The sequence below is a fragment of the Rhea pennata genome, chromosome 34 (genome assembly GCF_028389875.1).
Source record: "Rhea pennata isolate bPtePen1 chromosome 34, bPtePen1.pri, whole genome shotgun sequence".
Classification (NCBI taxonomy): Eukaryota; Metazoa; Chordata; class Aves; order Rheiformes; family Rheidae; genus Rhea; species Rhea pennata.
Window position 1 is genome coordinate 493,280 of NC_084696.1, and position 12,066 is coordinate 505,345.

The window sequence follows — 12,066 nt, forward strand, 5'->3', positions numbered from 1 at the left end:
ATGCCCCCCCACACCCCCCCCGCGCCCCCCGCGCCCCCCATTCCCCCCCCCGGTCCCCCATGCCCCCCCACACCCCCCGCGCCCCCCCGCGCCCCCCCATACCCCCCCACACCCCCCGTGTCCCCCCGCCCCCGCGCGCCCCCCATTCCCCCCCCATACCCCCCCACACCCCCCGTGTCCCCCCGCCCCCCCGCGCCCCCGCGGCGGGGCGGGCGCTGACGGGCGGCGCAGCCCTTCGCGGAGCTGGCGCGGCTGGCGGCGGTGCAGGAGGGCGTCGTGGTGCGCTGCATCCAGCGCCTGGAGGAGACGTGCCGCGACGTGCGCAAGGCCGCCCGCCTCATCGGCGAGCCCACGCTCTGCGCCAAGATGGAGGCCGCCTCCGCCATGATCAAGCGCGACATCGTCTTCACCGCCAGCCTCTACACGCAATAAAGCCTCGTGCCCGCGCCCCCCGCGCCCCCCGCGCCCCCCGCGCCTGGTTCGGCCCGGCCCCTGCTCCCCCCCGCCGGCGACGCTTGGCTCAGTCCAGGGCCCCCTGCTGCGCCGCAGATGGGCGATACCACCCCCGTTGGGGGGGGGAATGGGCGATACCACCCCCGTTGGGGGGGGAATGGGCGATACCACCCCCGTTGGGGGGAGATGGGCGATACCACCCCCGTTTGCGGGGCAGATGGGCGATACCACCCCGGTTTGGGGGGGGAATGGGCGATACCACCCCCACTTGGGGGGGAGATGGGCGATACCACCCCGCTTGGGGGGAGATTGGCGATACCACCCCAGTTGGGGGGGGGGGTGGGAATGGGCGATACCACCCCCACTTGGGGGGAGATGGGCGATACCACCCCCGCTTGGGGGGAATGGGCGATACCACCCCGGTTTGGGGGGGGGAATGGGCGATACCACCCCCACTTGGGGGGAATGGGCGATACCACCCCCCGCTTGGGGGGAGATGGGCGATACCACCCCCGTTTGCGGGGGCAGATGGGAGATACCACCACTGTTTGGGGGCAGACGGGCAATACCATCCCTGCTTGGGGGGAGATGTGTGGTACCACCATGGCTTGGGGGGCAGATGGGTGACATTATCCCCATTTTGAGGGGATCTGGGTGATACCATCCCAGTTTTGGTGGAGTTGGGTGATACCACCCCATATTGGGGGGAAATGGGAGATGCCACTTCGTTTTGGGGGGAGATGCCTGATCCCACCCCGATTTTGGTTGGAGATGGGAGATACCACTCCCGTTTGGGGGGGAAATGGGTGATAACAGCCTGGTTTGGGGGAGGGATCTGGGTGATCCCGCCCCAATTTTGGGAGCAGATGGAGATACCATCTTGTTTTGGGAGGATGTGGCTGATCCTACCCTAGTTTTGGGGGGATATGGGCGATACCACCCCATTTGGGGGGAGATGGGTGACACCACCCTGGATGGGGGGGGATATGGGCGATACCACCCCATTTGGGGGGAGATGGGTGACACCACCCTGGTTGGGGGGGGGATATGGGCGATACCACCCCATTTGGGGGGAGATCGGTGACACCACCCTGGATGGGGGGGGATATGGGCGATACCACCCCATTTGGGGGGAGATGGGTGACACCACCCTGGTTGGGGGGGGATATGGGCGATACCACCCCATTTGGGGGGAGATGGGTGACACCACCCTGGTTGGGGGGGGATATGGGCGATACCACCCCATTTGGGGGGAGATGGGTGACACCACCCTGGCTTGGGGGGGGATATGGGCGATACCACCCCATTTGGGGGGAGATGGGTGACACCACCCTGGTTGGGGGGGGGATATGGGCGATACCACCCATTTGGGGGGAGATGGGTGACACCACCCTGGCTTGGGGGGGGATATGGCCGATACTGCTCCCGCCTTGGGGGAGGAGGTGGGTCTCCCCCCTCTGACGTCACTCTGCGCCGTTGCCGTGTGTGCGGCGCCTTTAAGCAGGCACCGCCCCCGCATGACGTCACTGCCGCGCGCTCCCTGCCCGCGCGTCATCGGACCGCGCCGACGCGGGGGGGGGCCGAGGGGCGGCGGCGGCGCCGCGAAGCCTCGCGCTGAGGTAGGGGCGGCGTGACGTCATCAGCCGGGGCCGGGACAGGGGGACGGGGGCCGCGAGGGGACACGGGGGGCGGAGGGGGGCGGAGGGCGCCGTGGGGCGGGGGGGGAGGCGCCGTTGGGGCGCTGACCCCCCCCACCCGTTCCCCCCCCCAGCCCCATGGAGCGGCGGCGGCGGCGGCCCCTCGCCGACACCTTCAGCGCCAAGAGACGCTGCCGCGAGACCCCCCTCCGGGGAGCCCCCCCCGCACGGTGCCCGGACGCCTGGGCCCCTGGGGGGGGATGGGGGTCCCCGGGGGGCGCCTGAGGTCCCATGGGGGGGGCTGGGGGTCCCCGGACGCCTGGGCCCCCTGGGGGGGGATGGGGGTCCCCGGGGGGCGCCTGAGTCCCATGGGGGGGGGCTGGGGGTCCCCGGATGCCTGGGCCCCTTGGGGGGGGCTGGGTATCCCGGGGGGCGCCTGGGCCCCTGGGGGGGGGCTGGGGGTCCTCGGGGGGCGCCTGGGTCCCATGGTGGGGGCTGGGGGTCCCCGGACGCCTGGGCCCTTGGGGGGGGACTGGGGGGTCCCCGGGGGGGCGCGTGGGTCGCATGGGGGTCCTGGGGGTCCCCGGACGCCTGGGCCCTTGGGGGGGGGACTGGGGGGTCCCCGGGGGGCGCGTGGGTCCCATGGGGGGGCTGGGGGTTCCCAGACACCTGGGCCCCGCGTGGGGAGTCTGGGGGGTCCCCCGGACGCCTGGGCCCCTAGGAAGCAGTGGGGTGGATTCCTGGGGGGGATCCTGGACACCTGGGCCCCTTTGCGGAGGGGGGGGAGAGGGTCCCCCGGACGCCTGGGCCCCCCCCGGACGCCTGGGCCCGCAGGCTCCCCGCGGGCAGTGGAGGCGGGCGCTGCGCGACCTGGCCGCGCTCTTCCCGCGGCGGCTCTTCGGCGGACGCGCTGCCCCCGCTCGTGCTGCGGCACCAGCTCTACAGCGTCGTGGGCGACCGCACCGCCGTGGACCGGCACCTGGTGCGCCCGGACGCCGGGGGCCCCGCGGGGCGGGGGGGGGGGGCAGCCCGGACACCTGGGCCCCGCTCAGGGGGCGGCCCGAACGCCTGGGTCCGCGGGGTGGGAGAGCACCCCGGACGCCGGGGCCCCTTGGGGACGCCTGGGTCCCCGGGACGGAGGCGCCCGGACGCCTGGGTCCTTTCGGCAGCGCCCCGATACCTGGGTCCCCCAGAGAGGGGGAAACAGCCGGACGCCTGGGCCCCGGGGTGGGGGGGTGCTCGGACGCCTGGGTCCCAGGGTGGGGAGGCACCCGGACGCCTGGGCCCCGGGGTGGGGGGGTGCTCGGACGCCTGGGTCCCAGGGTGGGGAGGCACCCGGACGCCTGGGCCCCGGGGTGGGGGGGGTGCTCGGACGCCTGGGTCCCCCCCGGGCATTGCCGAGGCGGATCAGGCTCTTCCCAGTCTCCGGGTTCCTTTGGGGGCGGCTGCCCGGACGCCTGGGGCCCCTCCGCCCGGACGCCTGGGCCCCTCCCGCTCGACGCCGGTCCCGCGCCCCCCCCCCCCCAGAACCGCCTGCGGGACGAGGGCCGGATCCGGCTGCTGCACCTGGGCTTCGAGGGCGACGCGCTGGCCGTCGTCTTCACGGAGCCCTACACGGCCAAGGTGGGCGCGGGGGGCGGCGCCGTGGGGCGGGCGGCGCCGTGGGGCAGCGCCGTGGGGGCAGCGCCGACCCCCGGGCTCCCCCCAGGTGCTGCAGGCGGTGGCGGGGGAAGCCGCAGGCCGGGCTCGTGCGGCGCTTCCTGGAGACGGGCCGTGGCCGCCTGCCCCGAGCTCAGCTACGAGCAGAGCCGCGTGCGGGCGCTGGGCTTCGCCGACGCCGACGTCACGTACGAGCGGGGCGGCGCCGGCCCCACGGCGCCTGGGGGGCCGGGCCGGGGGGCGCCCCGGAGCGGGGGCCGAGGCCCCGGGGTGGGCGGGGGGCGCGTTGTGGGGCCCGCTCACCCCCTGTCCCTTCCCCAGCTCCCTGCCGTGGGGCCCAGCCTGGCCCCCGTCCCCCTGCTGTGGGGCTCCATGGGGCCAGGCCCGTCCCTCTGATGTGGGGCCTGGCCCTGTGGGTCTCGTCCCATCCCTTTGCCGTGGGTCCCACCATCACGGCTCCTGGCCTCGCGCTGTGGGGCCCATCTCTGTGGGGCCCAGCCCGTCTCTTCGCCGTGGGTCTCACCATCGTGGTTCCCATCCCGTTGCGTGTGGGTCCCACCATCGTGACTCCCAGCCCCGCGCCGTGGGTCTCGTCACAGTGGGCCCTGCCCTGACCCATCTCTCTGCCGTGGGGCCCGTCCCTGTGGGGCGCATCCCATCCCTTTGCCCTTGGTCTCGTCACAGCAGACGCTGCCCTGTCCCCACGGGCCCCATAGCGTCGTGCACCCTGCACCGTGGGTCCCGCCCCTCACGGGTCCCGTCTTGCCTTGCCGCCGCCCCCGTGGGGCTGCCGTGGGGCCGCCGTGGGGCTCTGCAGGCAGCTGGTGGCGGCCGGGGTGCTGACGGTTCGCGACGCCGGGAGCTGGTGGCTGGCGGTGCCGGGCGCCGGGCGCTTCGTCAAGGCCTTCGTCCGCGGTGCGTGGGGACCCCCAAGCCCCCTGGACCCACGGGGACCCCTGACCCCCCCAGACCCCTTGGGACCACCCCCCCCCCGGGACCCACAATCCCCCTCCGGGACCCCCAAATCCCTTCTGGGACCACCCAAATCCCCCAAGACCCTTGGGACCCCCCAGACTCCCCCCAGACCCTCCAAAGCCCCCGGGGTCCCTCCCAGATCCTCCCGCAGCCCCTCCAAAGCCAACCAGGTCACCCGGGGCCCCTCAGGACCCTCAGCCCCCCCCAAAATGCCCCCCGGATCCCTCCCAACCGCCCTGGGCCCCCCTGGAACGCCCTTGGGGTCCCCATGGGCCTCTCCAGGGCCCCAAATCCCCTGTGGGCTTCAGACCCCCCAAGATCCCCCCTCATGTCCTCCCTGGTGCCCCCTGGCCCTTGACCCCCGACCCCATAGGGCGCCGGGCAGCCCCTGGTGCCCCCTGACCCCCGACCCTTGACCCTGCAGGCCGCCGCGCGCTGCTGGCCGCCATCCGGCGCTCGCGGTACAAGGAGGTGGCGCTGGCGGAGCTGGGGCAGCGCCGGGGCCTGGCCGGGGCCCCCCTGGGGGTGGCCTACCACATCCACGACCTCGTCGGGGCTCAGCTCGTCCGCCGGTACGACCCCTGACCTCTGACCCTTGACCTCTGATCCCTGACCCCCGGCCGGGGCCCCCCTGGGGGTGGCCTACCACATCCACGACCTCGTCGGGGCTCAGCTCGTCCCTGACCTCTGACCCTTGACCTTGGCTCCTGACTGAGATCCCCTGGCTGTGACCCTTGACCCAATCCCAAGCTCTAATTCTGACCCCTGACATCATCTCTGTGACCTCTGACCCCGGCTGGGTGGTCACCCCTCCCCCTCTCTTCCAGCATCCCCTCCGCCTCCGGGACGCTGCTGCGATTGGCCGAGACGTGACCTTTGCCCCCTGCCCCCCTGGAGGCCCGGATGCTTCCCAGGATGCAATGGGGCTGTGCCCTGCGCTGCTCCCGGCCCTCAGGGAGCGCTGTGGACCAATGGGGGCGTGGCTTGGGCAGGGCCCGCCCCCTCTGAGGGGGCGGGGCTAAGCCAGTTCCTCTTCAAAGGGTTACGGACCAAGTGGGCCCACCTTTAAAAGGGGTTGACGGGGGCAGCCCTTCAAGGGGGTGCGTTTAAAGTGGGACCCCACCCGCTCAAAGGGTTATGAGTGGTGGACACTACTCTTAAAAGGGCTGTGGCTAAAGCTGGGCCCACCTTTAAAAGGGGCATGGCAGAAATGCCCTCCCCCCCCCCTCCGCCCCCCGTCTTGCCGTGCCTGAGTTTCCCCCGCGGAGCTGTGGGGGGCCCGTTCGCACTAATCGATGTATCGAGCGCCTCGTTCGGGGTGAAAGGGGCAATAAAAGGGCTCCCTCCCCCCCCCCTTTTGTTCCTTGTTTTCGGGGAGGGACCGGGCTGCCGGCGGCCGCCCCGCTCTGCGCGTTGCCCCTTTAAGCGGCGGCCCGCCCCCGCGCGGGGCGGCGCCCCGGCCAATGGGGACGCGGCGGCGGCGCGTGACAGCCGCTGGCCGCGCTCGCCGTGCCGGCGGCTCTTAAAGGGGCCGCGCCCGCCGGGAAGATGGCGGCGCCGCGCGCGCTGCTGGCGCTGCTCGGCCTCGCCGCCGCCGCCGCCCGCGAGTGGGTCCGCGACCCCCCGAGACGGTACCGGGGCGCTGCCGGGGGCACTTCCGGGGGGCACTTCCGGGGCGGGGCTGCGGCCATGGCTCCTCCACTCTGCCCCACAGCGCCCCCCCCCCCGCATGCCCCACCCCTGCCCCATAGCCCCCCCCACGGCCCCACCTCTGCCCCACAGATCTCTCCATGGGCCGCCTGCGTCCCCACCCCTGCCCCATAGCCCCCCCCACGGCCCCACCTCTGCCCACAGATCTCTCCATGGGCTGCCTGCGTCCCCATCCCTGCCCCATAGCCCCACCAAGCCCCCCCCCCGCCCCATGGCTCTTCCCATGCTCCCGTTCCCCGCCCCATAGGCCACCCCATGGGCTCATCCCTGCCCTATGGCCCCCTTGTGCCCCAGCCCAGCCCCGTAGACCATGTTCATAGCCCCTGTCCCTGCCCCATGGCTCCATCTCAGCACAGCAGCCCCATTGCTGCCCCCCGACTAGCCTTGTCCCTGCCCCATGGCTCCATCCCAGCCCCACAGCCCTATTTCAGCTCCTGGACCTGTCCCTGCCCCACGGGCTCGGCCCTGCCCCATAGACCGCTTCTGTAGCCCCGTCCCTGCCCCGTGGCTCCATCCCAGCCCCACAAGCCCATCTCGGCCCCATGCCCCCCCCCCCGGCCCCTGGCCCGGCCCCACGGCGCGGTGCCGGGCGCAGGTGCGGCCGCTGGTGACGCAGGAGCAGCTGCTGTGGGTCAGCGGCGGGCGCTGGGGGCCGTGGACACGTTCCGGGTGCCGCTGCTGGCGGCCACGGCGCGCGGGACGCTGCTGGCCTTCGCCGAGGCCCGCAAGCACTCGGCCGCCGACGTGGGCGCCAAGTTCATCGCCTGCCGCCGCTCTGTCGACGGAGGTGGGGGCGCGGGGGGGCCAACCTGGGGGCCCGGGGGCGGCTGGGGGGGGGGCTGGGGCCAAGGGGGGCCCCAACCTGGGGGTCCCGGGGCTCTTGGGGCAGTCTTGGGGGCTCCAAGGGAGGGATGGGGCCACTAGAGCCGCCAGTTTGGGGGCCCCGGCGCTCTTGGGGGGAGTCTTGGGGGCCAGGGGCCACTGAAACCCCCGTCCTGGGGCTCGCAGGGCTCTTGGGGGGCCCTGGGGGGTGCAGGGCCCCCGGCAGCCCCGTCCCGGGGGTCCCGGGGCTCTTTGGGGGCCCTGGGGGGTGGCAGGGGCCCCCGGCGGCCCCGTCCCGGGGGTCCCGGGGCTCTTTGGGGGCTCTGGGGGGTGGCAGGGCCCCCGGCGGCCCCGTCCCCGGGGGTCCCGGGGCTCTTTGGGGGGCCCTGGGGGGTGGCAGGGGCCCCCGGCGCCCCCATCCCGGGGGGTCCCGGGCTCTTTGGGGGCCTGGGGGGTGGCAGGGCCCCCCGGCGGCCCCGTCCCGGGGGTCCCGGGGCTCTTTGGGGGCCCTGGGGGGGTGGCAGGGCCCCCGGCGGCCCCGTCCCGGGGGTCCCGGGGGCTCTTTGGGGGCTCTGGGGGGTGGCAGGGCCCCCGGCGGCCCCGTCCCGGGGGTCCGGGGCTCTTTGGGGGCCCTGGGGGGTGGCAGGGCCCCCCGGCGGCCCCGTCCCGGGGGGTCCCGGGGCTCTTCGGGGCCCTGGGGGGGTGGCAGGGCCCCCGGCAGCCCCGTCCCGGGGGTCCCAGGGCTCTTTGGGGTCCTGGGGGGTGCAGGGCCCCCGGCAGCCCCGTCCCGGGGGTCCGGGGCTCTTTGGGGGGGGTCTGGGGCGATGTGGGGCCACTAGAGCCCCCGTCCCGGGGGTCCCGGGGCTCTTTGGGGGCCCTGGGGGGGTGGCAGGGCCTGCAGCGGCCCCGTCCCGGGGGTCCCGGGGCTCCTCGCGGTCCTGGGGGGTGCAGGGCCCCCGGCGGCCCCGTCCCGGGGGTCCCGGGGCTCTTTGGGGGTCCTGGGGGGTGCAGGGCCCCCGGCAGCCCCGTCCCGGGGGTCCCAGGGCTCTTTGGGGGGATCTGGGGCGATGTGGGGCCACTAGAGCCCCCGTCCCGGGGGTCCCGGGGCCCGGCGCCCCCCGACCCGCCCGGCCCCGCGCAGGCGCCACGTGGAGCCCCACGCGGTTCATCGCCGACGACGGGGCGGCGGGCGACGGGCTGAGCCTGGGCGCCGTGGTGGTGGCGGGCGCCGAGGTGCTGCTGCTCTACGCGCTCTGCGCCCACCGCGCCGCCTGCGGCCCCCCCCAGCACCATGCTGCTGCGCAGCCCGCGACGACGGCCTCTCCTGGGGGGCCCCCCGCAACCTCTCCGGGCAGGTCGGCACCGCCGTCTTCGCCCCCGGGCCTGGCTACGGCATCCAGGTGGGGCGCGGCGGGGGGGGCCCTGGTGTCCGGGGGGGCCCAGGCGTCCAGGGGGGGTCCCGGCGTCCAAGGGGGTCCTGGTGTCCGGGGGGGCTTGGAGTGGGGGGGGGGCCCGGTGTCCAGAGGGGTCCTGGCGTCCAGGGGAGTCCCAGTGTCCTGGGGGCTCCCAGTGTCTGGTGTCTGGGGGGGGCCCCGGTGTCCGAGGGGGGCCCCGGCGTCCGAGGGTCCCGGCGTCCGAGGGGGGCCCCGGTGTCCGAGGGTCCCGGTGTCCGAGGGGGGCCCCAGCGTCCGAGGGGGCCCCAGCGTCCGAGGGGGGGCCCCCGGTGTCCAGAGGAGCCCCGGCGTCCGAGGGGGGGCCCCTGGCGTCTGGGGGCCCCCGTGTCCGGGGGGGGCCCAGGCGTCCAGGGGGGGTCCCGGCGTCCGAGGGGGGTCCTGGTGTCCGGGGGGGCTTGGAGTGGGGGGGGGGCCCGGTGTCCAGAGGGGTCCTGGCGTCCAGGGGAGTCCCAGTGTCCTGGGGGCTCCCAGTGTCTGGTGTCTGGGGGGGGCCCCGGCGTCCGAGGGGGGCCCCGGCGTCCGAGGGGGGCCCCGGCGTCCGGGGGCCCCGGCGTCCGAGGGGGGGGGCCCCGGCGTCCGGGGGTCCCGGTGTCCGAGGGGGGCCCCGGTGGTCCGAGGGGGGGCCCCAGCGTCCGAGGGGGGCCCGGTGTCCAGAGGAGCCCCAGCGTCCGAGGGGGGCCCTGGCGTCTGGGGGCCCCGGTGTCCGGGGGGGGCCCAGGCGTCCAGGGGGGCGCTGGTGTCCGAGGGGGGTCCCGGTGTCCGAGGGGGCCCCGGCGTCCGAGGGGTCCCGGTGTCCGAGGGGGCCCCGGTGTCCGAGGGGGGCCCTGGTGTCCGAGGGGGCCCCGGTGTCCGAGGGGGGCCCCGGCGTCGGGGGTCCCGGTGTCCGAGGGGGGCCCCGGCGTCCGAGGGGGCCCCGGCGTCGGGGGTCCCGGTGTCCGAGGGGGCCCCGGCGTCCGAGGGGGCCCCGGCGTCGGGGGTCCCGGCGCGGCGGCGACCCCGGCGTGCGGGCGCAGAAGCAGCGCGAGCCGGCGCGCGGGCGCCTCGTGGTCTGCGGCCACGGCTCGCTGGAGCGCGACGGCGTCAGCTGCCTGCTGAGCGACGACGGCGGCCGCAGCTGGCGGCGCGGCGGCGCCCTGCGCGGGATCCCCTTCGGCGCCCCCAAACGCCCCTTCGACTTCACCCCCGACGAGTGCCAGGTGGGGCCCCGGCGTCCGGGCCGCGGGGGGCACGGCATTGGGGTTCGGGGGGCACTGGGGGCCCCGGCGTCCGGGCCATGGGGGACACAGGGGGCCCAGCGTCAGGGTTCGGGGGGCACTGGGGGCTCCGGCATCGGGGGACTGGGGGGCCCCGGCGTCCGGGCCACAGGGGCACGGCATTGGGGTTCGGGGGGCACTGGGGGCCCCGGCATCGGGGGACTGGGGGGCCCCGGCGTCCGGGCCACAGGGGCACGGCATTGGGGTTCGGGGGGCACTGGGGGCCCCGGCATCGGGGGACTGGGGGGCCCCGGCGTCCGGGCCATGGGGGGCCCAGGGGCCCAGCGTCAGGGTTCGGGGGGCACTGGGGGCTCCGGCGTCTGGGAGAGGCAGCCGGGGGGGATGGGACCGGGGCTCTCTGGGAGCAGGGGGGGCCCAGGCGTCCGGGGAGTCGGCTAGGGAGGGAGCAGGAGCGCGTTGGGGTGGGGGTGGGGGGCCCCGAGGGACCCAGGCGTCCGAGGGACCCAGGCGTCCGGCCCCCCCCAGCCCTACGAGCTGCCCGACGGCTCCCTGGTCATCAACATCCGGAACCAGAACTTCTACCACTGCCGCTGCCGCATGGTGGCCCGGAGCTGGGACGGGGGCCGGACCCTCCCCCCCGAGGCCGTGACCTTCGACCCCGCCCTGGTGGACCCCGCCGTCGCCGCCGGCGTCCTCGTCACCGCCGGCCTCGTCTTCTTCAGCAACCCCGCCCACGAGAGCCAGCGTGAGGGGCCCAGGCGTCCGGGAGGGGCCCAGGCAGCCAGGGGGGGCATGGGGGTCGGGGGGGAGGGGCCCAGGCGTCCGGGAGGGGCCCAGGCAGCCAGGGGGGGCATGGGGGTCGGGGGGGGGGGAGGGACCCAGGCATCCGGGAGGGGCCCAGGCGTCCGGGAGGGGCCCAGGCAGCCAGGGGGGCATGGGGGTCGGGGGGGAGGGGCCCAGGCGTCCGGGGGACAGAGAGGTTGGGGGTGGGGTGGGGGCGGTCTTTATGGACGGTGGGCGGGGCCTGCGGCCGGTGGGCGGGGCCTGACTCGTCCCCGCCCCTCCCAGGTGTGACCTGACGCTGCGCTGGAGCTTCACCAACGGCACCACGTGGTGGGGGCGGGGCCTGCAGGTGTGGGCGGGGCCGAGCGGCTACTCCACGCTGGCGGCCCCGCCCCCGATGTCCCCGGGCGACGCCCCCAGCCTCTACCTCATCTACGAGAAGGGGCGGAGCCAGTCCACCGAGAGCATCTCATTGGCCAAGATCAGCATCTTCGGGGTGCTCTGACCCCGCCCCCCGGGGGGTCAATAAAGGGCTCGATCCGGGCTGGGCTCCGCGTCGTGATGGGGGGGGGGGGGGGGGGGGGGGACCCCCCGGACGCCTGGGCCCATCCCGGACACCCTGGGCCCATCCCGGGACACCTGCGCCCCCCCCAGACCCCCTGGACCCCTGGGCCCATCCCGGACACCCGCCGCACCCCCCCCGGACGCCTGGGCCCATCCCAGTCACACCCCCCTCCCCGCAGACGCCTAGGCCCGCCGGCCTCAACGCAGGCGGTGGCGGGGACCCGTCGCCATGGCGACGCCGGGGGCGGGGCTTTCCTCCGCCGCCAATGGGGGTTCTGTCGCCATGGCAACGGCGGGTCGTTTGGTGGGGCCCTGACCCGCGCGAGCCCTCCCGGAAGGACCCCGCGCTGCCGGGCCCCAACGGGCCGCGCGGGGCCGCCCGCGGCGCAGCCCGATCGCGGCGCCGGCTCCGCGCCGCCGCTGGCGGCACCGAGGACCCGTCCGGCGGCGCGCGCAGGGCCGCGAAGGGGCGGTGTGAGCGGGACGGGGGGCGCGGGCGGCTGGGGGGGCCCTGGGGGCCGCGGCGCGGTCAGGCGCCCGCCGCGGCCACCCCCGCGGGGGGCCTCGGCGCCGCGCGCGGGCTGGCGGGCGCGCGCGGGGCGGGGCCGGAAGTGGCGTCGGCGCAGCGCCGCCCCCTTCCTCCCCATCGGCGGCTTGCAGCGCGCGCGGCGGTGAGTGATGGCGGCGCGGCCCGGCCCCGCCATCGGCCGCGCATCGCCGCCCGCCGCCGCCCATCCGGGCCCCCGCGGGCGCCGATACCGCGCGGCGCGGCCGCCCCGCGCCCGCCCGCCCCGC

General features: G+C 76.3%; 2 protein-coding genes across 2 annotated transcripts; both read left to right on the top strand.

The window, feature by feature from the left end:
- The first annotated feature begins 2,701 nt into the window (after positions 1–2,701).
- Positions 2,702–5,804, top strand: STK19 (serine/threonine kinase 19). The gene is given in 8 exon segments (XM_062598549.1): positions 2,702–2,984; positions 2,986–3,072; positions 3,618–3,734; positions 3,824–3,865; positions 3,867–3,937; positions 4,567–4,664; positions 5,149–5,296; positions 5,552–5,804. Coding segments are annotated over 8 exon segments (861 nt in total). The 5' UTR covers positions 2,702–2,732; the 3' UTR covers positions 5,598–5,804.
- A 546-nt stretch (positions 5,805–6,350) lies between these two features.
- NEU1 (neuraminidase 1) lies at positions 6,351–11,250 on the top strand. Its single transcript, XM_062598522.1, is given in 7 exon segments — positions 6,351–7,072; positions 7,075–7,221; positions 8,398–8,531; positions 8,534–8,656; positions 9,724–9,906; positions 10,450–10,667; positions 10,993–11,250. Coding segments are annotated over 7 exon segments (1,266 nt in total). The 5' UTR covers positions 6,351–6,831; the 3' UTR covers positions 11,213–11,250.
- Positions 11,251–12,066: the final 816 nt, after the last annotated feature.